General features: G+C 42.6%; 1 protein-coding gene across 4 annotated transcripts in view; it reads left to right on the top strand.

Moving 5' to 3' along the window:
- LOC147902351 (E3 SUMO-protein ligase SIZ1-like) overlaps positions 1 to 25,633 on the top strand; it is a 45,132-nt gene extending 19,499 nt beyond the window's left edge. The window contains exons 8-17 of one of the 4 annotated variants that reach the window (XM_087373426.1): positions 8,193 to 8,286; positions 8,503 to 8,578; positions 8,667 to 8,740; positions 8,875 to 8,982; positions 9,078 to 9,239; positions 9,398 to 9,502; positions 10,080 to 10,160; positions 10,297 to 11,596; positions 11,751 to 12,000; positions 25,616 to 25,633. In XM_087373426.1, coding sequence (XP_087229552.1) covers positions 8,193 to 8,286; positions 8,503 to 8,578; positions 8,667 to 8,740; positions 8,875 to 8,982; positions 9,078 to 9,239; positions 9,398 to 9,502; positions 10,080 to 10,160; positions 10,297 to 11,596; positions 11,751 to 11,902 — 2,152 coding nt within the window. In that variant the 3' untranslated portion in view covers positions 11,903 to 12,000; positions 25,616 to 25,633. Of the gene's footprint in view, positions 1 to 8,192; positions 8,287 to 8,502; positions 8,579 to 8,666; positions 8,741 to 8,874; positions 8,983 to 9,077; positions 9,240 to 9,397; positions 9,503 to 10,079; positions 10,161 to 10,296; positions 11,597 to 11,750; positions 12,001 to 12,137; positions 12,214 to 25,615 lie in introns of those variants that run through there. The other 3 variants (XM_087373428.1, XM_087373427.1, XM_087373424.1) reach the window with 3 other exon arrangements.
- The last annotated feature ends 1,940 nt before the right edge of the window (positions 25,634 to 27,573 follow it).

The raw sequence follows: 27,573 nt of genomic DNA, 5'->3' as shown, positions 1-27,573 counted from the left end.
ATGTGTGGGTGTGTGGATTTGTATGTGTGAGAGCATACTTTTATAGTATGGTCTACACGGGCGCTGATGACGTCAGTGGGGATGTCATAGTAGCTAGTCCCTGCAATGGGTGATGGAGTTTATGGTTTTCAATCTTTTGAGTGACTCTCGTGAGATTGAAACTGCACTATGTTGTGTTTTTAGAGGATGAGTTTGGGAATGTTCCTGGATTCATCTAGGTATATGCTTCTGCCGTATTAGTGGACATGCAAATTTTACGTTGTGAAGTTTTCGTCCAAGTTGCGGCCTACTGGTATTGCGATAATTCTTTCTATCTTAAATGGTGCGTTGCCCTATCAGCTAGATTTAGATTTAGATGCTCGTTTGGGAGAGACTAAAATGAAATCGTTTAGACTTCACAAGCAATTGTAGCTTGAATGAAGAGATTTGGACTACTTTTTGATTAGCCTTCTCCTTTAGTGCTAGCCTTCGTCATGGCTGAGTTTGCCCTTCACCTCCGGAGTGCCGATAGAAACTCAGTACGAAGACTTTGTATAAATGGATGCTCAAGTATGTGTGGGTGTGTGGATTTGTATGTGTGAGAGCATACTTTTATACTATGGTCTACACCCACTGTTGGGCGCTGATGACGTCAGTGGGGATGTCATAGTAGCTAGTCCCTGCTATGCGTGATGGAGTTTATGGTTTTCAATCTTATGAGTGACTCTAGTGAGATTGAAACTGCACTATGTTGTGTTTTTAGAGGATGAGTTTGGGAATGTTCCTGGATTCATCTAGGTATATGCTTTTGCCGTATTAGTGGACATGCAAATTTTACGTTGTGAAGTTTTCGTCCAAGTTGCGGCCTACTGGTATTGCGATAATTCTTTCTATCTTAAATGGTGCGTTGCCCTATCAGCTAGATTTAGATTTAGATGCTCGTTTGGGAGAGACTAAAATGAAATCGTTTAGACTTCACAAGCAGTTGTAGTTTGAATGAAGAGATTTGGACTACTTTTTGATTAGCCTTCTCCTTTAGTGCTAGCCTTCGTCATGGCTGAGTTTGCCCTTCACCTCCGGAGTGCCGATAGAAACTCAGTACGAAGACTTTGTATAAATGGATGCTCAAGTATGTGTGGGTGTGTGGATTTGTATGTGTGAGAGCATACTTTTATACTATGGTCTACACCCACTGTTGGGCGCTGATGATGTCAGTGGGGATGTCATAGTAGCTAGTCCCTGCTATGCGTGATGGAGTTTATGGTTTTCAATCTTATGAGTGACTCTAGTGAGATTGAAACTGCACTATGTTGTGTTTTTAGAGGATGAGTTTGGGAATGTTCCTGGATTCATCTAGGTATATGCTTCTGCCGTATTAGCGGACATGCAAATTTTACGTTGTGAAGTTTTCGTCCAAGTTGCGGCCTACTGGTATTGCGATAATTCTTTCTATCTTAAATGGTGCGTTGCCCTATCAGCTAGATTTAGATTTAGATGCTCGTTTGGGAGAGACTAAAATGAAATCGTTTAGACTTCACAAGCAGTTGTAGCTTGAATGAAGAGATTTGGACTACTTTTTGATTAGCCTTCTCCTTTAGTGCTAGCCTTCGTCATGGCTGAGTTTGCCCTTCACCTCTGGACTGCCGATAGAAACTCAGTACAAAGACTTTGTATAAATGGATGCTCAAGTATGTGTGGGTGTGTGGATTTGTATGTGTGAGAGCATACTTTTATACTATGGTCTACACCCACTGTTGGGCGCTGATGACGTCAGTGGGGATGTCATAGTAGCTAGTCCCTGCTATGCGTGATGGAGTTTATGGTTTTTAATCTTATGAGTGACTCTCGTGAGATTGAAACTGCACTATGTTGTGTTTTTAGAGGATGAGTTTGGGAATGTTCCTGGATTCATCTAGGTATATACTACTCAGAGCCAGAGCTCCAAGTACATGTGCAGGCTCCATATAACCCGGCTCCCTGATGGCTCTCTGATGTGATGCAAAGAGCTCACGTATTTGTGTCTGTCGGACTGTCTCTCGCGGTGGCGGGGGGCGCGCTCTCCTGGATCTATGTATTTGGTGGGCTACATCGAGAGTAATGCCTCGTCTCTGGTGGTCCCCTCTGAGGAGGGCTGAGATAGGTTGGACCTCAATCTTGCGTGCTCTGGTCGCCCCACGTGTCGTGTCACGTGTGGTCTTCACGTCTCTCGTCCAGTCGTATCCTGGTGACGGATCTCACTGCTGATCCATAGTGCTCGTCTCCTCGAGCTCCTCCCCCTCGATCTCATTTGGCACTGGCTTGGATGTGTAAAAATCAGTGACGTGTGTCTGTGCTCAGTCTAGCTCGGTGTCTTGAGGCATCAACTGTAGCTGATCTCTGACTTGTCGCACAAGGGAATCCCTATGCCTCCACATCTCAAGCAGGTAGAGCCCAATGCAAACTTGGTCGGGGAAATGTATCAGTCCGATAGCAATCCGCAAGGCGTGTGAGACTCTCCTATCCTCGAGGTACTGGGGCTTGATGATGAAGACCTGATCCGATATCCTCAGAAAGTGGTCATGGTAGAACTGGGTCTTGGTGGGGAACTCCTGATCCCCCCTCCCAGCCGAGATGTGTGGAGCTGGAGAAGGTCTAACCGTATGATATGGTTAATCTCATCATATGGAAGGATCTCCGGTGGTGCATGCATGTTGTACTGAAAGGGGGGGAGCCTATCCATCTGGATACCGTGGCTATCAAACCATGTGGACACACGAGCATACTATGCTGTATCAAAGCCTCTCTCTGCTAGTCGTCGGGATGACTCTAGTGCCACGAGAGAGAGAGAGAGAGAGAGAGAGAGAGAGAGAGAAGAAAAACCTGATACAATGAGCAAAAGAGAGTGATTATTAAAGTCTGGTAAAGACCGATGGGTCTATGAGACTGAAGAAAAACCCGATACAATGAGCAAAAGAGTGGAGTTACTAACCTAACTTATGCTAGAAAACTGTGTAGACATAGTCAGTGATATCATAGTATATGTCCACCATAAACCTATGCAGCCATCCTGGCATCATCAAAAGAGATAGATTATTAAAGTTTGGTAAAGACCGATGGGTCTATGAGATTGAAGAAAAACCTGATACAATGAGCAAAAGAGTGGAGCTACCAACCTAACCCATGCTAGAAAACTGTGTAGACATAGTCAGTGATATCATAGTATATGTTCACCATAAACCTATGCAACCATCTTGGCATCATCATCTTCATGTGGAGACACAGTCTGATTCACACAATACAATAGGCATATAGAACATCAAGATACACCCAACGACGGACTAGCAAGAAGCCCGTAATGGATCGTTGTCTGCTATCTGGGTGAGTAACCTGTCGTGCCCTCCTGGCTGCTATCCGATGTCTGACGAGTGCCACTATAACCCCAGTCGGCTGCACCCTAGGTCTGAGGAGAGAGGAGATGTCAGTGAGTGTGATCTGTGCGTCTGTCCTTTGTTTGGTTTGTCGCATCTTGGTCTCAGGGTCTCTGCCTCTCCTGCTAACCGTAACTGAGATAGCAACCTGCTCTACCTGGAAGAACTCAGTGATCGTACTTTGGGATGGGCCGGGCATGTCCCTTGCTCCTGTCTCCCATTTGATGAGACTATCTCTATAACGGACCGCCTCGTGAATAAAAGCTGCCAGGCATCTCTGGTCTGGGTATGGGAGGAGTTTGGAGAGGCCCTTGAATCTGTCTTTGAAAAGGCAATGGTATCGTCCACGAATCTCATAGTAGACTGGGCAGCGGAAAAGAAAGTGCTTCTTTGACTCCACCTCATGGCGCTCACACAATGTGCAGATACGACTCTCCTTGGGTATCCCCTCTGCACGCCCGCTCTCGATACGGAGTCAGTATGATGACGCAGGTAACTATCCAAGGGCAATCTTGAGTGAATGTGGTAGATGGATTTGGGTGTACCCTGGTGGGATGATGAAACCCTCTGCTGAAATGTGCAAGCAGTGGTCCCGATAGAATTTGAGCTTCACAGGGAGCTCCGCGTGTGCTAGCCAGGTCCTGAATGTGTGTAGCTGTAGAAGATCCTCCCAGATGATTGGGGTGAATTCATTGCCCGGACGCGACAAATGGAGCGTCAATGCTGTACTGGAAGTGTGGCAACCTGTCTATATGAAAACCCAATCTCTCAAGCCACCCGCATGTGTGTGCGTATGAACATCTCTAATCACCCTGAGTTGCTAGTGCCATAGAAGATGCTAGTGCCAACCAAGGTAGCCTTCGTCGCCTTGTGGCACATGACCCGTACGCGCGAGATAAGTGAGAGTGTGGAATGTCACTCTTGAAAGAAGTAGTGGTACCATCCTCAGGTACATAGAAATTACTCCTCTACCTCTGCTAATGTGCATAACTTGCAAATCCACTGCTCTCTAGCTGTGCCTACGGCCCTCCTTGCCTCAATCCTTTGTCCCATGGCAATCCTCGCCAGCCTCCACTCACGTCCAGCTGCACTTTGACCATGCCCTTGATACAGTGTACATGGCTGAGACACTGAAAGTCAGATAGGAGTGGGCAGCGCCTAGTGGGGGGTGGGCACAGTGAGATCATGTATATGCGACACAAAGGTTGGGGATCCCAAAAGGTAATCCACTGTACTCGATCCTCCTCCATGTGGGAAGCAGGTGAGCCCCCTTGACAATGGCCATCTGAGAAGACCATTGTATATAATCAGATTGTGGACTGCTCCCATATCCAGAGATATTGGCCATATGCAGTAACGTGTGGTGCATCATCTGAACGTCTCGCTATTCCAAGCTTTGTCGGGTCTATCTCTGGCACTCTGAGGTGATTAGTCTCAAAGTCAAGTAGGCCCACCTGTCTATCAACCGTACGCGTATTAAAGTCACCCAAAAGTAGATCTCTCCCTGTTTGGAGAACCCCAAGATATCATCAAACACAGTCTCGTATGGGCTATGACCCTCTATGGTAACCTCATGTGCGTATGATGATGTGTCTAGAGGGAAGTAGCACATTGCAATGAAAATTGGTCGTGCACTAGGTGGCTGAATCCGTAACCACATGTGGTGTGCATGTTCCTCCTTCCTCATGACAGATATATAGGGCCTCAAATGTGACCTAAAAAGGACTGCCACCCCTCCTGATCCTCCTATGCCGTTGTCTCTCCGCGTCTCTTTTCTATAGGTTGATTCCCACATGTCTTTTGTCACAATGGGCAACCCCCTCGAGGCTCTCATGGGTCTCTGTGTAAAAGATCACATCCCTGTTAGTGTGTGTTTCTGAGAAACCCCTGGGATCAGACCAAAGGGTTCCATTGCAATTCCACACAGCCAGTTGTATTCTGTTTGTGCTCGTCTCAAGGCCCTGATACCGTAATGTGCTGTCCATTTTACCTTCCTCCTCCTCTACTCTTTCTGCTCTATCTGCTCTTTCACAGATGATAACTTTACCGTCTTTGTATGCAGCCCATTTCCCTTCCTGTCTTGCTGCCATCACTTTCCCCAGTTCCTCCCTTCGATACGTGAGAGAGAGAGAGAGAGAGAGTGGTTATTTTGGATTTGGATGAATGCCAAAGCCTTCGGAGTACAAAATATTAAAGGGCACCAAGTCCTTGAAAGCTTCTTTAGATGCCCTCAGTTCTTTGTATTTGCTATCAAGTAGATGTTTAATTTCTATGACACCTACAAAGCATGAAGGTCTTTACAAGCTTATTCAAGTCGACCTTGCATCTTGTGTTTTTAGAATTTTACATTCTGTAGTCATTAGGAGCATTTTATCGAACTCAGACACCTTTTCTCACATATATTGATATTGGGGTCATTGGATATTTTCTTCATCTCCCTTGTTGATCATTGCTTTATCAGTTTAGTATTATATAATGAGAACATGGGTGGAGATTTCAGTTGCAAAGCTAGCAATAAAAACATCATGCATTGAATGGACCAAATCCCTCATTCTAAGACTCAAGCTTGTTCGGAGTGATACCAATGAAGATATGTGGCACTGATGGGATAATAGTCTCACAGGATCATGTAAACTGCTTACTACGCGTATACCCAACACCTGCTGGATATCCATATATTTTAACTTCGGTAGTGTGCATTTTTAGTAGGACATGTTAGGAGGATATACACATACACATTAGCTTCTTGTAATAACTCCATAGGGCATCCTATGTCCAAGAGGTGCCATTAAAAGACAGGTTCATGTGTAATGATAGGATGCTGTACGAAAGCATGAAAGCATGGAGAAACCACAACTGCTGCACATACTTAGTCGTAGGGTAAATATAGGAGGTTTTGCTGTGTGCTTGGTCGTTGTGTGCCTTGGTGTACAGGTTGCTTATTGTTCCTCATTTTTGACAGATTATGTTTTAGAAAGCTTGGGGACACATTTAGGGTTCTTTGAAATGTTTTTGTAAGCTCAAATTATTTCTCGTAGATGTTTAGCTGCAAATAGGGGCATGGGAGCACCCTTGTGGTGCTATCGAGTATAACTATCTAGCAATAACCTAAAGGCTTGACTAAGCATGGGTGCCATATAAACCTCCTCTTCAAGGACATCATCACAAAAGAAGAGTTGACATCGATCTGATATAATTTCCAACTGTGCTGGGCTGTCAATGCATGATCATTATCTGTGTTATGCTTTGCAACCGGTACAAATGTCTCATTGTAATCCATCTTGTCTGCCTGTGTCTAGGTTTATGTCTACAATGCCATCTGCGGTATATTTACTTGCATGAACCCACTTGCACCCAACTACTTTCTTCCCACAAGGTAAATTTATCAACCTCCATGCGTCAATCTTTTTTCTTTTGTTGCACGACTTCGCTGCATTTTCAGAGGCTGCACCTGTGTCAAGAGGTTGCACATCAAAGCACGATTGAAAAAATTGCCCTGCTGAGACCTCTCTTGCTGGCCAATCGCAGGTAATTTTTGGCAACCTAGGGGCTTCTAGAATCTTCATGTGGTGGAGAGCTTGTTCTGACTTGTTGACTAAGTCTTTAGCATGGCTGTCCATCGATTACTTTTTTGAATCATCATCTTTCTGCACAGTTTTAGATTCCATGTTGTCATTCTCTGAGTCTCCATGCTCATCCTTCTCGATTTCTTCCCCTTGTTTATGCATAACCCATCGTTGCTCCTCAAGTACCTTCATTTACTCAAGTCTAATGATATCTCCATCAACAATATATAGGTTTTGCAAAATCACATCTCTATCAAGTCTAGTTTTGCAAAATCACATCTTTGCTTATGGTGATCTTTCTCTACTCATGAACAATATATAGGTTTTGCAAAATCACATCTCTGCTTATGGTGATCTTTCTCTACTCATGATCTCATATCCGAATCCCTGTCATTGTTCATTGTATCCGATAAATAGGAATTTTGATTGTTTGATCATAGAGCTCCTTTCTTTGCTCTTAGGCACAGGAGCAGATCATATATCCAATATTCCTATCATTGTTCATTGTATCGGATAAATAGGAATTCTGATGCCTCGATCATAGAGTTCCTTTCTCTGCTCTAAGGCACATGAGCAGAAGCAACACACCCAAACATTTGAAGTCTCTCAGTCTGGGTTTGTATCCCTCATGTGGTGTTCTCTCCTTTAACATGCATTTGGCCATCCATGGAAGTAGTATTAAGCTGGCGCGAGGATTTTTGTTCAGATATAGCCTTCAAAAAGAGAATCCTCCTTTCTGCAATAACAATCTATGAAAGTGAGCAAGGCTTTTTGACAAATTGATGCTTCCCACATTATTGGACTCACCGTGTCTGAATGTACAAGCTTCAACGGTGCTTGGCTTTCTTGGATTGTTCACATAAGGGCAACTTGTGCAAGCCTCGTCTCATTGATTTTGACTTTCATTTGGCCACTAAGCACAAGAGGCTCTTTTGGTGGAGAATGATTCAAATAAAAATTAGTAGTCATATTGGCTTGAAGCAGAGTTCTAATTTGCCTGAAATACTGCATAGATTGTAGGCTTTATGCTGGGAGAAAGCACATAGATAGGCTTTATGCTGGGAAAAAGCAGGTCAAGTCATGCATCATCAAGAGGCAAATGATTTCACTGTGACGGAGTGTAGAACATGTTATGTAATCATAGAGCTCATTGTCTTTTTCACTTTAATTATTTCACTGCCTCTTCTAGCTTTTGATTTTTTCTCTCACTGTCATCCCTGCATGCTTGTGGTTTGTACAGATCAAGCCCGAGCCCATGGCAGAATGTGGACACGTCATTCATTCTCAGCCGCAATGATCAAGAAATGTTGCGCAAACCAAATTATGACCTTCAGGTTGTCGGATTGGGTTTCTTATCACATAACTTTGTTTCGGGGGGGGGGGGGACGTAAATATGTAAATTTATTCTTGTTTGATGTAGAATCCTTGTTTCCTTGTGTAAGATTTAAGGCTTTTTTGGAATGTCTATCCACAGTTTCTGGTTGATTGCCATCTAAAATGACAATGGGCAAAGTCAAACAAACCTAAAATCTTATGTGGGTTACTGACAGGTTTGGTGTATTCTGTTCAATGATAAAGTGGCGTTCAGGATGCACTGGCCTCAATATGCAGATTTGCGAGTAAATGGTGCTTAACTGTGCCCAGGCTTCGCTTTTACATGAGAGACACTATTTATAATTTTTAATTCATGACGCTCTTTCTAAATTGTAAACAGGAGTTTCTGTTCGTGTTACTAATAGGCCAGGTCAGCAGTTGCTTGGGATAAATGGTCGTGATGATGGGCCTGTGGTAAGTTGAGTTTCTAGCTACTTGCCTTAAGTTCCACATGCAAGTAGTAGTTGATTCTACACAAAAGTCTAGATAAATTGTATCCTTGGTTAGTTTGCGGGCTTCCCTTGACAAGATTTCCCTGTGTCTTGCAGATCTCAAATTGCACTAAAGAGGGAGTGAACAGAATCTCTTTGTCTGCTTCTGATGGACGGAGTTTTTGTATAGGAGTGCGGGTAATCCGTCGGTTAAATGTAGAGCAGGTGCAGCTTAAACATTGCCTTTGTTGCTCTAGGAATTAGCTGCTTCTTGTGGCTATTTTGACATGCAACTGGCATGACGTTCTAACTATGTGCAGGTCCTTAGTCAAATCCCAAGTGAAACAGAAGGTGAAGATTTTCATGTGGCTCTTGCTCGCGTTCGTCGCTGCATTGGTGGCAGCGGTGTGGGTAATGATGATGATGGTGATAGTGATCTTGAAGTTGTGTCAGAATTGGTCACTGTGAATCTACGGTGCCCTGTAAGTATACGACAGTGTATCATCTGATGCTACCAGTCAACTAAAAGAGCCTTTATAAGTATCAAGTCATTTTCGGTACTTGATGTGCTAGTATCTCTTATTACCATTTTGGTTATCAACTTTTTGCTGTTATAGCTCGTCTTGCTTTTTGCATGCAGATGAGTGGTTCTAGGATGAAGGTGGCTGGAAGATTCAGACCATGTGTACATATGGGTTGTTTTGACCTCCGTACATTTGTGGAGCTTAATCAAAGGGCACGCAAGGTGATGTTCTCAACACAGCTTTCTTTTTCAAATCTGAAGCCAACTGCACTTTGTCTTGCTAAGTACAAGACTGGATTAGTTTCTTCGTCATAGCCTTGGCCTGGGCTTGGAACGAGCTTCTAGAAAAGCTTAACAGCTGCACATGATGTATATATAATACATTAAAAAAACGTAGACATTTTGAACTTGCAGTCTATTGATGGATAATAATGCATCATGCTCCTATTGAAAGATTTTATCTTGAGATTTTTTCAAGCGAGTCAATTCTTCTTGTTGATATGCACTTTTGTTGTTCAAATGTGCATCAAACTGACTTGTATTGCTAAGTACAAAACCTTAAAGCTTCGTTTATCATTTCATGAAAGAAAAGTACACAAAGTTAAGCATTAGCGATGTTGTGATAATTATTATAGAAATTTCAGCATGCTCCGTTGAAAGATTTTATGTTGAGATGATTTCAAGTGAGTCAATTGTGCAGTCTCATCTTCATTAATTTGCTTTGATTCATATGCTGTTCTGAACCTGTGTCTTGACATGTACGCACGAGTCACAACTCATGAAGTTTACTTTGTCTCAGTGGCAGTGCCCGATCTGTCAGAAAAACTTTTCCTTGCGTGATTTGCTTATTGATCCTTTTTTTACTCGGGTGACAAAAGCAGTAAGTGAAGATAATATCTCCTCTTCAGTGTGTATCTACTTTCTACTTTCTCCCTTTATAAGTACTTATTGTTTTTTTGTCATTGTTATTGTTTTTTTGGGGGGGTTTTGCGCTGGGGTAATCTGATCGCTTCCAGATGCAAAGCTATGGGGAAGATGTAACGGAAGTTGAAATGAAACCTGATGGCTGTTGGCGGCCTAAACTAGAAGGTGATGCTAAGCTTCGGGAGCCTTGGCATTCACCGGATGGCTCTATCAGTTTAGCAAATGGTGAAAATAGGTCTACGAGTCATCAAGGAGCACTAAGGACTGTGAAGATAGAGGAAGGAAGTTCAGTTGAAAAGGTACCATTAAAGATTGGGATCAAGAGAACACGAGATGGTACCTGGCAAGTAAATGAAACTAGAGGGGTTTCACATTTGGCAAGCAATGGTATGTCAGGACGGCATCGATTTGTAGATAATAGGATACCTTCTCGGAGCAGTAGTGCAACTGCCAGCAACGATGAAGATCCTAGTGTAAATCAGGAGCCAAATGAGCTGCTCCGTCGGTCTAGAAGGGCGGATGTAGAAGTTACCTCAACATCTATGGAGCCGCCATCAAATGCTTGGCTCAATGGGGATCCAGAACAGTGTAAAACATCAGAAGTCATTGTTCTTAGTGATACAGAGGAAGAAAATACGGATGAGTATGCCCTCGGGATTGGAAATCATAGTAGGCCAACAGCATCACAATTGCGGGTTACTGTGCCAGAGGAGAAACAAGGTAACCACGGGGGTGTTCCTCTGGGTTCAGACAGGGGCTTTATTTATGATGGACCAGAAACAACACTTCCTTTTTTGGAGGTGGGTTCGTTTCGGGATGACACGACTGGGCCTTTGGATTTATTTGGGACCCCTAGAGGTGCCTTGCCCACACCACTAGAGCACAATAATTTCTGGTCATCTGAGGCATCTCATGCCCCCTTTGAGTTTTTGGGCTCTGTGTCAGAGGCTTCTAGGCCAACCCCAAGTCTCCTCCGTCCAGTACGCCCAACTCCTGTTCAAGCAGTTCCCAGGCAAAATTATGCATTATCGAGGCAACAGAATGGTGCACATGGCATGAGGGAAACTGGTTTATTTGACTGCAACAGAGCAACTCAAAGTTTTGCTGCACCGGAGTACCGAGGTCAACCATTAGAGAGCACAAGGAGATTGGCCTCGGCAGATCCATCACTGCAGCTTTTTCTACCTCATCAGCCAGCAAGATCATCAGTTCATTCTAATGCTCAGGAGCCTCTCATGGTCCCTAGTGAGGATTTACAAGAAGGATGGTTTTCCCTGAGTTTGGGTGGTGGTGAAACCATCAGTGCATCTCCTCGACATGCTGTGACTTCCCCATATGATGTTGAACAGACTTCTCAAGAAAGAGGACGACTTGATCCTACAGTAGACTTAGGTAATTCTAAGTTAAAGATAGTAATATTAGCGCCTATCAGTCTTGATGAATGTCGTCATTTAATGACACTGCTTTTGATCAACATTGCATTTAGGTAGTTGGACTTCTATTGCGAACACAAGTCTAAATATTTGTTTCCCTTCATTCCTTGTAGCATCGGTTCTTCTTGACATGAGTGGTCATGGAACTCAAGCAGCAGCCAGAGACAATAATGTACCTGCACAGAGAAGAGTATCAAGTATTGCTGTACCTCGATCTGCTCATCGTCCAAGACATTATTTTCGTGTGGATTCTGACTCCGATTAGTACTGCAGTAGCTTTGACGGAGTCCTGCCATTGAGAAGAAATTCCAATTCTTCCATAACGGTGGGTGATGGAAGAGATCGGGAATTTTTCATGACGAGGTATGAGGTTGGAGTGTCTTTGTTCTGTATTGGTATTCATTGAGATTGTTGTCGTGTTTTCTGTTTCCCAGCTTAAGGTCTATGAGAGGTCTCACAGAGCTTGTTGATCTTGCTGCCATTGTCTATATATTCTGTAGGATTGAAGTGGGAATGTAGAACAATGTTGCACAGGGAAGCAACATCTAAATGGTGTACAAAGGTCTCTGCTTAACGTTTAAAAAGGAAAATAGTTTTCCTTATACCTGTCAATTGACGAACAAACAAAAACAGAGCGCTCTCCACAAGAAACCTCCTGCCGAAGTGCCTCACACTTAGGTTTGCATTTGTTAGCTACCTATTGCTTGTGATCTCAGTGGCATGTGCTATCTGCTATTATTTCTAAACATACTTTGTCTTTGTTTTTTTTGGGGGCGGGGGGGGGGAGTGGGGGGTTGTTGTCTTCATGGATGAAGGCAGTCTGGACTAACTTTTGAGTAGCTTTCTCCTAAGTGCTGGTTTAATCACAGAAAATCACTTAGGGAGACCTCTTTTATTTGTGTGCTTGTGAGAGCATGTGGATGCGTGTGCATGTGTGAAAGTATTTGTTTGCGTAGGTATTGAGGTGAATGTTTGTAAGTAACATTGATTGGTGATGCCATTTCAGCTAGTCCCTACTTAGGTGATGGTTTGTAAACTTAGTTATCATCAGAGCTGTACTTTTCATTTTGGTTTTACATGTTCTCCCAGTGCATGCATTCGTATATGCGCGTGCATAATATGTGTCACTGTAATGCAAATGTGCTTGAAGAGAGGAGTTGAAAGGGGGTTCCTCTAGGAGACACAAGTTAGCATTCACGTACACCACCTTGGTCAACCTGTAACTTTAATGATTAAATGCCAAAATTTAAGATCAAACGTCAAGGTTCAACATCCAAGGTTAGCGATGTCAAATCCAATACATTAATGATATGGCTGTAAAGTACAGAACATGCTCATGCTTACTGGTTTCTTCTCTTTTAATGGATGGATGCATGCACTAAGGTGGATTTCTGTTAGAGGATGTGGAACGATAACCTGTGGACAACCATGTTGGGGATGATCACAAGCACGTAGGCAGTTCTTTCTCTCCTTTGCTCTGTCATGGCCAAAGAACCATGCCATTGCAAACTCTTCAATGTTGTCCTCAAAATATTGGAAGAATCCGAGGAAGTATTGATGTTTAGGTAGACATATTAAGTTAAATGTCCATAGAGTCGTAGCTGCATTTGAGGTAGCTTGTCCAAATAGTGATGGTATGAGTGTTGGGTTGAAGGGTCTACTGAACAGTAACTTCACGCAGCGGAATGTTTTCAAACTCTGACTGATCTCTCACACAAGATAGGTGCACACACATGCTGAAACCTCTCTCGGAAAAGTACAGCAGGAAAGAGAGGTTCTTGTGTTACTACTCCCTTTTTAAGAGGGGGTTCTTGTGTAGCTATTTCCTGTGAATGCTTCGTTGTTAGAAAAAGAACTCAGACTTTATTCATCCACAAGCATGGAAAAACAGCTCAGAGAAGAGTTAAAGACATCCAGCGAAGTGCTGGGTGGAACAGTAATCAAGGATGATTGCATCGCTGAGATTTACTGGGAGCTATGTCCTCAAACACTCTTGCAGTCTGCGGTTCCTTTGGATAGCTTCCATGGCTGGTTGAGTGTGCAAAAGGCCTCCCCTTTACATAGGGGAAAGAATGAAAGTTTATTAAAATCTTCGGAAGACTGATGGGTCCATGAGACTATAAGAAACCTGATACAAGCTGAAAGGGTGGAGCTACTGGAACGAGCATCCCACCCATGCTAGATGCTAAATGTTACATAGTTATAAGAAGCATCAATACTACATAGTCCTAACGTCAACATCATGTACATCATCATCATCATCATCATCATCATGTCAAATCAAATCCAATATCAAGTCTGGTCCAGTATATATAGCAGATACTGGAGGTGCCTAGTGGTCCGGCGTGTCCTCTTGGCTGCGTCTCTGCGTCTGACAAGGGACATGGTAACTCCTATAGGTCATGTAGGTCGCGCCCCGGGCCTAAGCATGGAAGGGATGTCTCCAAGCATGATCTGTGCGTCCTTCCTGTGTTGGGTTTGTCGCTAGAGCCTAGCTCTGGATCTCTATCTCGCCAACTACCCGTGGAATATGTGCGATCTGGCTAGAAGAACTCTGTGATCATGCTCAGAGATGGGCTTGCCTGCGTCCTCTGTTCCTGTCTTTGTATTTTGAGTAGGCACTCTGAATGCCTAATTGCCTTATGCATGAAGGCGGCTAAGCATCTCTGATCTGGATAGGAAAGGAAGTGGGGGAGCAGTCTGAAGCTATCTCTAAAGAGACAATACTAGTAGCCTCATAGTACAGTGGGAACCAGAGATGAAATCCTCCATTAGTTCCAATGAAATACATTTTTAATTTTTTGACCCTCCAAAAAAACGCATTTCAAAAAAACCCTAAAGTTTGGAAACATTCCCTTCCCTCTTCTGCTCCAAGATTACCCGCACATCTCCCTTCACTAGACTGGGCTCGCCCTAGGGGTTAGCATAAGTTGGAGGAAAGGTGATCCCGTCGAGCTTGCCTGTCTCACCAAAATTTAGGATCTGGTATCTATTGGCCATGTAAATCATTATTGCTATAAACAACGATGGTAGCAATTTCAACATTGAGTGAGCGTTCTTGCACCAAAATTAAGCTTTCTGCTGCCATGATTGGGGCTGATGCTGACCCCAACCAGCTTGTTTGCTGCCTCCTACCTGTACCTGCTCCTATCCTACTGGTAGGCCTTTTAATAGGCCCTTGTAGTTCTCCCTTGGTCTGCTTCCATGCTTCCACGCAGCCCTGATGTGCTGCCCCCCAGCCTTCCCTCATTACCGCGCAGAGTGTTTGTTCAGTACAGTTCCAGATGCATCTCCAGATAATGCAGACATGGCGACCAGCCTGCTCTCCACTTCTAGGTAATCCACCTACCCAGGTCCACTAACCTGTTGTCCTCTTCATATGAGGGGCGCACAGTTGGTTTAGTGACCATCCATTTAACATCGAGTGATTTGATGAGGCATGGATTTATTTATTAAACTCATCGTATGTCCTTTCTCATATGTGGGTTCTCAAAGCTCAAAGTCCAAAACGGTTCTCAATTATAGTATGCTTGTTTCAAGGAAGGGCTGTGCATCCTAGCATAGCTGTTATTACAGGTTTGCTTGTGAACTCATACCGGAAGCGCATGGAAGGGAAAAAGTACTATGAAGAAGTACTTGATGGTGGGCTTGATACCAATAGCATCATGTCGAAGACATTGTCAAATACATTGGACTCCCTTGATGCAAGAGTCCTGCCAATCGAGCCTTTCACATACTTCTCAGACGTGCCATAATTCATCCTTGCATTGCCCTTTTCTTAGACTGTTTTGGATTTTGATTGGTTGAAACTGAAAGGTCAAAATATGGTGGCACATACTTAGAGATAACAAGAAATACATGTACAAAGTGGGCATCCAGAGATCCCCCTTAACTCTATATGACAAATAGCGAGCTTAAGAGGTTTTTGGATGCTGAAGCCTATGATTGATCTACTAGGAGGAACAACCTTGCTTACCCAAGGAGTTTTTAGAGATCCTCCATCATCAAATCATAGGGAGTGGCAAGGACAAGGATTCGAAACAATGGTCATGCACCTCACATAACCATATTACCCATGACCTTGTAATTGTATTTTTTTGCCTATGATAATTTGCACCACATTCTTCTTCCCAATCTTTAATAGGCTATGGGAAAAGCTCCATTCCTATCATATGAAGGTGAGTGTATGGGTATCTTATCATGAAGGTGCTGATACATGTGAGACTTGATCCATTTCTCGTAAAATCTAAAAAGCAAGACCTTGATTTACTAATCGTGTTGTTTTCTTAGCGAAGTTCTATTTCTATTTATGAGTTTACCTCTTGTGACACTCGTAAAAATTAAACTTACTCAGGTTAGGAGATTTATAGATAATTAATTTGTTTTGGATGTTCCAAACTTTAAAGATTTTATGTACAAAGATCCAAATTCTTTCGGTGGAGGAATTTATCGGTGAGAGTTTTGTTAACAAGCCTTTGTAGTTTCTTGAATCTTAGAATTACTCAATCTTCTTTAGGTTTAGAAGTTGATATCTATAGTAATGCCTTGCATTGATTCAAACATCTCTAATATGGCTATATGGAGTGATATTGGTTCCCAATATCACTTATTTTTGCACAAGGAAGAGGGCATTTATCTCTCAATTTAGTAATGTAATCCTATCACTTTCTCGAATGGGCTATAATACAAGAAAAGTAATGAAGAAACTTTACTTTGTCCTACATTGTAGTCATTACATCTTTGGAACATCGGCTTTGGGTATGTTTAGGATCCTTGAACATAGAATCTAAATCCAAAGTGGGGAATTTCAAAGTCCGTTTCCTTTTCAGTTCTTGGGTTTGTTTTATTTTTGTTTCCTTGTATTAGCGTTAGTGTTTCTTTTGTTTTTGATGTTTAACCTAACTTTACTCTCTCTCTCTCCCGCTCTCTCTCTACACACGTACACACACACACAGGCGCGCGCGCACACACACATTCTTTTTGGGGTGAAATCTTTGATTGATTATATTATATGAGTAGCAACCTCAAAATAAGGTATATGCCAAAAATACCTCATGATCTATGCAGCGGGTTTGCAAGCAATCAAAGAAAGATTGCTGCAGAGAATGCCTAAAAAAGCCAAACAGAGAGAAAGTAGGATCACCAAAGACTTTACAATTCCTATATGTCCATAAAGTCCATATTGCCCAGTAGCGAACCCAAACGAAGAAAAAATGAAACTCCGGTTTGGATGGATGAAATCCAAATAGTCAGAAGAACTTCCCAAACGGAACAGATGGGAATCTCGCTCGCAGGCGTTGTCGAAGCATATCAAAAAACTCACGAGAGCACGGACAATGCCAAAACAAGTGAGGCGCAGTCTCCAAAGAAGCAGAACATCTGTAGCAAAGTGCAGGAGCAATGCGTCGATGAGCTAATAGCTGTCCAGATGGTAACACTCCCAAAAGAACTCGCCAAAAGAAAACCTGTTGCCGAAGTGGTACTTTATAGGCCCAAAGTTGCTGTAATCTTTTCCTTCACCACTTGGCTGGGCGATGCATTCGCCAAACAGAATCACCTCTCTCTGAAACCCAAGGTTGAGGCAAAAGGATTTTATACAATGCAGGTATAGTAATCTGAGATAGCCCCAAAGGACGAGAAGAGGACCTTGGAGAAGTCAAAGTACAATCTTCCAGCCAAAGCTCGCATAGTTTGCGAGATGAAATCCCATTGAACTGTGTCAAAGGCTTTTGCAATATCTACCTGTAAGAGTAGAACATCCTGTTGCGTGTATTTGGCATATTCAGTCCCAATATAAGCATTGGCAATGTTATCTATGATATGGCGACGTGGAACAAAGCCATATTGGGAGGGATGTAACCCATCATGCAAATAATCTTTAATCCGATCAACCACAATTTTGGCAATGATCTTGTAAATGACTGGCATGAGCGTGATTGGCCTCGAATCACCAAGTGAATCACATAGTTGCTTTTTTGGAATCAGCTTGAGAAGACTCTTTTTCCATGACACAGGCATCTGCGGATTTTGCCATGCTATATTTACCATTTGCAGCAAGGTGAATTTAAGAAGATCCTAGAATGCAAGAAAAAATTCAACAGTGAGACCATCCCATCTTGGAGATTTCCATTGGCCACAGGATCTCAGTGCATCAGACAATTCCCTTTCAGTGAAGGGATGTTCAAGTTCGAAAGCCTGAGCATCAGATAGAATTGGATGAATATGTTGCAAAAGAAGCTGACGTGCAGACACGACCCGAGGAGAAAGAGTATCCACATGCCTAAAATGAGTGGAGAAGTCCTGCACACACAAATCAGCAAGCTCTGAACGAGATGTTGACCAAGAACCATCAGGCATCCGGATTCGACAGATATTGGCAGCCTGTCTTTTGTAGTGTAAACTCTTAAAAAATTGCTTGGAAGAGCAGCCTTTATCCAAAAATGCCCATTGTCTGGATCGAATTTTACATTTAGCAAGCTTTCTGCGATCATTGGATTGAAGAGAGAATTGAGCCTGACATAAGAGCATGCTTTCCTCTGAAGACAAAGGGCGAAGATGAGCAAGCTCAGTCAAACTCTGATAAGTAAATTTGGCATGTGCTACAGTCTCCCTTGTGGCTTGCATATAGGATTTGCCATAATCTCGAATAACTGCTTGCATCCGAGTAAGGAAAGCCTCAACCAAAGAGGAGCATGATCCGAATGTGTGAAAGCATGATCAACCCAAATTTGACAAGTAAAGGCATCACAATGCTGTAGATCAATCTGATACCATCTGTCCAAGCGTGTCCGATAAGAAGATTGAGCATTATGCTGAAAGGTATAGCCCAGAAGCATGGGCTGTAATTTCTTCCAAAGATCAACTAGGCGCAATTGAAGCAAAAAATTAGACCATGCCTGTGTTTCAGAAGCCAACATCTGAGTGTGGTCTGAGGTGTTGTCACCTGATTGAGGGGCATTATTAAAGTCACCACAAATGAAGGCATGTTGTCGCCATGGATAAGTATGCATGGCAGCCCAAATCAAAGCTCTATCACGAGAAGATTGGGGGGCATAAACCGATGCAAATTTAAAAATTTTCCCTTGAACAAGACATTGAACAATAATCCATCTACCATGGCGATCATTGAGAGCCACAACAGTTTGAAGGTCGTGCTTTACCAAAAAAGCCACACCAGAAAAGGACTGCTCTCCAGCATAGAAGATATCATAACCAGCAAAATGGCCTATTTGACCAGCATACATATGCTGATTATGCTCTTGCAAAGCAACTATATCACGCTGCAATTGCTTGATATACATCCAGACCAGTTTCCATTTGCGACCATCACACATTCCTTGTACATTGAGAGTAACACACTTCAGATGATCAAGCATATTTACAGTTATGGGACAGGTATGTACAGCAACTAATGGGCTGTCTACATCTGCATTTCCACCTCAATGTTTGGGCCTCTACCCTGGGGTGAAGCATCAGCCTGAGGAGAGGACAAAAGTGCAGCAACTTCTTCTTCAGGAAACAAGGTCCGATTTGCAGTCACAGCAGCCCAGGTTAAGCCAACACCAGAGTTTTCAGCAGGTGTTTTCCCATGAGAGGATGCACCACTCCAAGTCCGAGAAGGCAAAGGTCGCCTGGGGGAGATCACTTTGCGAGGAGTTTGCCATCCATCAATCAAAATTTATTCCCCCTTCCCCTGAGGTGGAGAGGACAAAGGCACAGGAAAAGAAGCATTACCATTTGAGACAGTCGGGGCTTTGCCTTTGTCTTGAACAGAGAAAAACTTTTTGACCCCTTTGTTTTTTACCATAGAAGAGACATTTGCATTCTTATTCAAAGGCTGAACCATTTCAGCTTGCAGTGGCATCCGTGGAGCTCGGGAAGGGCATTGTGAAGCCGTGTGCCCAAATTACTTGCATTCAAAGCAAGCACCTGCAAACAGCCCCCACTTGAGCTTGTAAAAGGCACTCCCCATGGAAACATTATTCATAGTAACCGAATATGAAGCTGGAGTAGGATGATCCGTATTCCACAAAATGCAGAAGCTATTCGAATTTCCATTGGGTCGCGGTGGACATACCACCTTACCGAGGGAAGCTGCAATTTTAGGTAGAAGAGAAGACAAGCATTGAGGAAAATCCACAACTTCTACCCAAACATGGCAACGATGCCGAATCAATGCCTGATAATCCCGGGTGGGAGACCAGGGCAGGACATGGACCATCTGCTAGCGGAGAGTGCTTCAGGAAAACCCGATGGTGCTCCTCATCAGCCATGATGATCTCAAAAAAGCCCCTCGTTGCATAATGAACTTTTTTGACATAAGAACCACTTAGGGTTCGAGTCAACCAATTCCCAACATCTGCTGTAGTTGGCATCCGTCGTGGGAAGAAAATTATAATGGCATGCTTTGCATACTCGTTAACTGGATCAAAAATATCATCCACTTCCACCATAATGCCAGTGGTGGGAAGTGGATCTTTCCAACCTTTGCGGGTGTCTTTAAACCCTTCATGCATAACCTCATAAATGAGGTGAGCCTCAGCAAAGTCATGAAGGGAATCATCTGAATCCATCACCTGTTTTTGTTTCTTGTTGGAAACGGACTTGTCTTTGTGAAAGGTTTTCTCATAGAAATAATCTGCCATTTGAGTTAAGGAAAAGGCTTGGAAGCAGCAACGCTTTACAAGGAGGAAAGCACAGCAGGTTCCTGGCTGTACGGACTTTTCCTGGATGTACGGACAAAATCGTATGGATTTTTGACAATACAAAATTTTTTTCCCCTGACAGCAAAACTGCACTGATTTTTCCGATTGTACGGACAAAATTGTATGGATTTTTCTTGACTGTACGGACAAAATTGTACGGATTTTTTACAGTACGAAAAAAAAAATATATATATATATATTCCAAATTTTCTGATAGAGCGTACGGACACAAAACGGGCGTCAAACGGAACCTCAAGGGCGTCAAACTGAGGGAGAAACAAGCAGCTGCAGCATGGGAGCACGAGGGCTAGCACGGGATCTCTCTCTCACACCCTGAGACTAGAACTCTCTTTGGATCCTTTCAGAAAACACACACACACACACACACACACGGTTCTCTCTCTCTCTCTCACACACACACTTTTTTTTTTGTGAAACTAAGAAAATTATATTATGAAACATCCATTTTACAACAGGGCAGTGCTCGAGAAAAGAGCCAATGCCCTATCCATCAGAAACAGTAAAAGAAAAGCTGAATGCAAGAAACATCCAAATCTTCCTCATGCAAGGCATCATATAAGGACTGCCGCAATGAGGCCCGGAAGAACTCATAAGGGTGCTGAAGGGGTGAATTCCGATATGCATGATTTCGTTGTAGCCAGAGGGTCCATAAGGCCGAGTATCTGGTCCAATGGAAGAAAAGAGAATACTGTGACAAAGTAGCTGATAATCTGCCAAACATCCAGAAAAACCTCGAGAACCTGTGTGTAGGAAATCTGAGAGATAAAAAATAGGAGATCTTGTCCAGAAGGTCTCTGGAATATGAACAAAACCACAATAAGTGCTGAATACTCTCAGGAGTATGATGACATCTTGGACAAAGAGGAGAGGCAATCCTTCTTTGAGCTAATTTCACTCCCACTGGAAAAATACCAACAATACATCTCCAGAGAAAGAGTCGCTGCTTCAATGGCCTTTTCAACTTCCATATCAATTTCAATTTTCCTTTCCACCAAGTTAAAGACTTATTCAGATGCCAAAGATAATTTGCATGATGAGCAATCCATGGAGGAGGTAATATCAATCGATAAGCCTGTATGGAAGTCAATAGATGCAAAGGCTGAGAGGATAATCCTGGACTTGAGGACTGAAGATGCCAATCTTGAAGCTTGTCTCTTATTGCCAATGTTGGAATCGGAACCAAAGGGAGTAAGAGATCTGCAATAGCTTTCCATATGGGTCTATGATGCATCCCAAGATTGTAGTGTTGGCATGCTGTCGGAAAAGAGAGAATATGCCACTGAGTATCTACCACATCATCAATGAACCGGATGCCCAACTTCATGAGATTGTAAGCTCTGATTGGTTGTTGTACAGCAAGAGGAGAGTAAAAAACAGCACTCCAATGAAGGCTTTCCATTCGAAGCGAGGAAGCTATAGAAGCAGGATGGGGAGACCATTTGATGTGAGAGAGCACTTTCTTCCAATCCTGAATCAAGGCAGTAGAAAATGGACAACCAGGGATTTTACCTTGAAGCTTGCCAAGTACTACTTCCGATGGATCAACTAGCCAATGTCCATAAGCATTTGTGCGCATCTGGCCACATAAAAATGGCAACATGATAGACCAAGGCTGCTCTTGCTGAAAAAAAGTCTTGAGCATAGTGATCTTTCTTGCCAACACATGAAATTTGATGTTTATAATATTCAAACCACCGTGCATTCTTGGAGAGCAAAGCAGGTCCATTTTGAGCAGCCTTAAAGCTTTTTTATGAAGCTTAGTTTTCCAAAAAATCTCCATGGCTTGAGACATAAAAGAAGAGAGATCTCGAGATGACCAATGTAATAAAGGAAGGTAAAACTGGACATAAGCTAAAACAATGGACTAGACAATTCGAAGCCGAACATGCAAAGGCCAAGTGGAGATCTTCCAATATTCTAATTTGTCCTGAATTTTGTTAAATACCCAAGACATTTGTTGCTTATTTCTGATTTTCCAGCCAATTGGATAACCCAAATGTCTTACTATGTTTTCTGGATGAATAATCTGGCCGGGCCAAAGAATAGCATGCCAGTCGCAAAGCTTGAGAGGCAAGAGTTTTGATTTCTGAAAATTAATTTTTAGACCAGCTGCCAACCCAAAATCAGAAAGGGTATCCATCAATAAGCAAAGCTCCAGAGGACTATTCTTTGGCATGAAGAATGAATCATCTGCATAAGCCTGTGCAATGAAAGGCGGTGATCTAGGAATCTGAAGCCCCACTAACTGTCCAGTATCAACCAGATGATCCATATAAAGAAGCAAAGGATGTGAAGCAATAGCGTAGAGCAAAGCACTGAGAGGGCATCCCTGTCGAACTGATCGTTCCAGAGTCCAAGACTCAGACAAATGATTCCCTAGAAAGCATTGAGGAGTGGAATCCGAGTAAAGCCAATATATGACATTAGCTAGCTTTGGCCCAAAACCAAGTTTAGACATGATTTGAGAGACATAATCCCACTGTATGGTATCAAATGCCTTTACCACATCCACCTGCATGACCAAAACATGTTGAGCTGAATATTTTTCATATTCCATTGCGATGAGGGTATTGGAGATATTATCATGTATATTCTTTCTTGGAACAAAGAAACAAGCTCCAGCAAAAATGCCCCGTTTCAAAGTGAAATATTTCTTTCCCAAATTGACACCCTCAATCTCAACTGCAATAGAAGGAGGGGTTGGTCTATCAGTATCCCATAAGATGCAAAAACGATTTTTATTACCTGTGGGACGAGGGGTACAGATCACTTGTCCCAATGTCATCGCTAAGCCAGGAAGCTCTGTTCTCATGTAATCTGGAAAATCAACCACTTCAACCCATACCGGGCAATGATGCTTGATGAGGTTGTGATAGTCCTTATTAGGAGACCAAGGCGTGATGTGCACCATTTGATGACCAAAAAATAAAGGAGACATTTCCAGCATCTTTTGTTTTGTCAAGGCATCCAAGAGATGAACTTCATAAAATCCTCGGGAGGCAAAATAGACTCCTTCCAGATAGCATCCACCTAGGAGGGAATTCACCCATTGTCCCACATCATTAGCCAAGGGTATTTTGCCTGGGAAGAAGATGATGACTGCAGTTTGAGAGAGCTTCTTCAGAGGATGCACAAGAGACGGCAACTTCATTTTGTAAGTTCGTTCCGGAGCAGGTATTATCCATTCTCTTCTACTTTGTTGAAATTCCTCATTCAACATGTCAAACACATAGGAAGCATCTTTGGATGAAGGAGCTATGGGGGGCAGAGTCTCCCTTGATTGTCTTTTAGGTTCTGGAGAGAGCGCTCTCTTGACATAATACTTATTTGTTTCTGCCATTGAAGCTAGTCGATTGAGTAGGAAGATTCGAATCAGAAAAAGGCGGCGACGCTATAGCAGCAGGGCACAGGATTTGTATAGAAGGGCACGAGACCTGTTGCGACAGAAGCTTGCTGGAATACTGCCGTACACAGAAGAGGACATAGGAACCTGTTGCGACAGAAAGCTTGCAGGGATACGCCTTACACACAACCAGCGAATCCAATGCAGTGGAAACGTGGACAAGGTCTGAGAGGAAACCAGTAACGAGGTGCTTAAGGTGGCTGGAGAGGGCAGACAGGATGGCGAAAAAGTTACGAAATTTCAACGAGCAGAGGTAAGGGCTACAAACAGGCTGCACACGCACTCACAGATACAAAAACGGAGAGCTGCAGGGAACACACACACACACAAACGGGGGGCTGCAGGAGGCTGAAACGAAGTGGAAAAGAGACCAAATGGTGCTCTGGAATGGTGGCTGATAACAGCGAGCAGGCGCAGGAGGATGAACGGACCGTAGGCTGCAGTAGGGACAGGTCGGGATCACCAACAGGGCCAGCTAGGGGCTGGTATTGTCGCCATAGCTGGAGCTCTCTCTCACATACACACCGTACTATCTCTCTCTCTCACACACACACACACACACATGGCCCATTGGATACAAGGATCACGAAGACCACGCCCCTTGCCATAGCGAGAGACGTGACCCGACAGACACGGATAAGAGATATCTTTGCAGCTCATAGGAGAGCCACCATGGCACGTGGCTATGTATTTTGATTTTGATTTTGAGTAGTAGTTTTGAGTTTTGGATTTAGAATAGCACTTGACAAGGACCCTAGCGAGCCCGTTGCTTCAGCCCACAGTGGCTTGTATGAGTTGCCCTTGGATTGTACTTTGTCTCATAGGCCTGCGAGGCGTTCCGAAGACGACAGTATATCTTTCTCTCATTTCTTTTTCTTGTTTTTTGCTTTGTTATCCCTTTTGCTATTAAAGTTTTTGTTTTGGGTTTGGATTTTAAGAGTCTTGGGATGGTGTGCCATTCTAGGAAGAATCTTGCCATTGATTGGTAGAGACACATATACCAACTTTGCGAAAACGTCCATTTTTAAAACTAGAAGGATCTTTTTCAAGGTTCTTTAATCGTGAGTATTGAGGTTCGAAAAACTTCAGGTAAGTTTTGCAGTATATCAGTAGAGCCACTAAAGGATGGACCGATGTGACTTGAAGGCTATCCAAGATAGGAAGATTGCCAAATTAGCAAATCATATGTTTCTTGAATTTTTTGATCGATTTAGGAATGGGTTACCATATGGATCACCTCACAATATAAACATATAATGTAAGATTGACCTTATATTTAAGGCAAAATCTGTAAATTTGCTGCTCTATAGATTGAATTTTACTAAAAAGGTCAAGTACATAGACATCTGTAAGAATACCTGAAGTCAGCGTAGATTCAACCCAATAATTGACCTGCTTCTTCTGTAGGCTGAAAAAGAAGAAAAATGATACGTTCATCCTATGTATTAGTTATTGAAGGGTGATAAAGTCAACGATAAAATACAGATATCCTATGGCAATAATATATGATTTGTTAGATGCTTTGCATGGGACTCTTTTATCTTCAGTAAGATAGATCTGATCAGATTAGAATAAGGGCCAAGGATGTGTATTAAACTTGTTAATCAAGGTTGAAAAAGTTAACTATTAAATACAGATCTCCTATGGCAATAATATATGATTTGTTAGATGCTTTGCATGCATAGTTCTGATCTGATCAGATCAGAATAAGGGCCAAGGATGTGTATAAAAATTGATTCTACAGCAGATTTGGTCATTATGAGTTTTTTGTATTGCATCATGTTGATGCATAATCTATTACTGCCATACATTGGCAACTTTGTAATACATTTTATTGATGATATTTCAGTTTAAAAGAATATTGAGGATAATATAAAGCATTTAAGAACATTGTTCAACACTTTGGAGGCAAATTATCAAACCGTTTCTGGCTAGGTTGGGATATCTGGGCCATATAATAACACTAGATGGAGATGAATTGGATCCTTAAAAGGTGGCTGAAATTATGAGAGTGGCCAGTTTCAAAGAGCGTTACCACTTTGAGGTCATTCTTGGGATTTGCATAGATTTATGGAGGTTACTCTTAGATAGCAACACCGATGATGGAGCTAACATCCGAGAATATACTTTTTTATATGGCGAGAAGATCATCAAGAAAGCTTTAATATTGTAAAGAAGGTAGTAGCCAGTGCTTCAGTTTTAAAGATAGTTGATTCTCAAAAGCCCTTTATTAAAAAGGATGCTTCTCAAAAGCCCTTTATTAAAAAGGATGCAAGTGGGCATGCAGTAGGAGTGGTGTTAAATCAAGAGGAAAGGCTTTGTTAACTTTGAAAGCAGCAAGATTTCTCTCTTACTCTCTTAAAGAAATTGCCCAAAGAACAAGAGTTGTATGCCGTTATGTATGTTTTTAAAACATGGAGACATTAGTTCTATGGTTCAGTCTTATAGACCTTGCAAACAAACTAGACTCGCATGGCTGCCAAGCTAGACGGGTGGAACTGTGCAAGAGGTCCGCATGGAAATTCAATATTCAAGAGGAAAAGAAAAGAAAATTGCGAATGTGTTGTCATTTATCATATATAATATGAGTTTTCCAGTGTTAAGCTGTGCTCTTACGACAGGCGTGAATGAAAAAATTTAATGGTGGTTGAATATATTCAGATCCTTTGGCCCAAGGTTACCGTAATTAGACCGGGGATAGATGATGACTTGGCATTAAAAATGGCCACGATAGTGTTAGATGTACCACAAATGAGGGTGTGAATAAAAGAAAGGTAAAGTTGAAGTGGTAGCTTACTGGCATCTGAAGTCGCATCACTACTCACATACATTGGTAGTGAACATATCCCTGTTCCTGCTTTGAGAAGTCAGTTTGGTACAGATGAAGGGTCCCTGTGACAGAGCCTTTATTTGGCAAAAAGTTACGATACCCCAAGCTTCATAAGAACTTTAGAGGTCAATTTGATGTAATGTTTTAGCAGACAGGCAACCATATGGGCATTTTGTCCATTGTATTTTAGCATTTCATTATGTAAAATTGCGGGATCTTAAAAGTATTCATGTCACTGTAAATTTTTATAATGAGTTTGAAGGCTTGTTGCTCACACATATAGTTGCGTTGAAAATCTCCTTCTAGTTCAGTTTCCAAAGTCTTATTACAGCATTACTCCCACCTATTGGATGTCAATCACATACCCAATAACTAACCTATGCATGGGATCAACCGCCAGCCAAGTGCATTTGTGTGTATGTTCCAAGTTACGCTCTCTCCTGCAAGCCACAAGCCCATCATCTGAACTAGGAAGCTCAGCTTGACCTTAATCAGGGCACTATCGTATGATAATTATTATCAAGAGGGGCATTGCCCCCCCCCAAATGGTGCCAAGATGTGCGGTGCCATTGGAGGGGGCTGCATCTTCCATGCCTCTTTCCCTTTTACTCAAGGCACTCCCTCTCTTTTCATTTTAGCTTTCCTTGCTCCCGAGACACGTTACGCGCACATGTGCATGTGTTTTTGTATGTATTTATGTATGGGTATCTACACACACACAAGCGCACACATGCACATGCGTGTGCAAGGGTAGTAGACCACTCTTGAATCTTGCAACAATTAATATAATAAACATAACCATTGTATCCATTAATTGTTAGCTTTCTGCATGCAAACAAATTCCTCTAGACTAGTCACAGTCTTTGGGAAGCCCCCCTTGCCCCCCGCAAAAGATAAAAGAAAAAAGAAAAAAGAAAAAAGCAAATCATCGCACAAGTAATTACTCGGATCATATCTCAAGGGTTGCTCCTTGCTCA

This window comes from Dipteris shenzhenensis, chromosome 4, assembly GCF_047967505.1.
Source record: "Dipteris shenzhenensis isolate YYH24624 ecotype China chromosome 4, Dip_SZ_1.0, whole genome shotgun sequence".
In the NCBI taxonomy this organism is placed as follows: domain Eukaryota; kingdom Viridiplantae; phylum Streptophyta; class Polypodiopsida; order Gleicheniales; family Dipteridaceae; genus Dipteris; species Dipteris shenzhenensis.
Note: the sequence above shows the minus strand (reverse complement) of the source record. Positions and strands in the feature narration are given on the sequence as shown.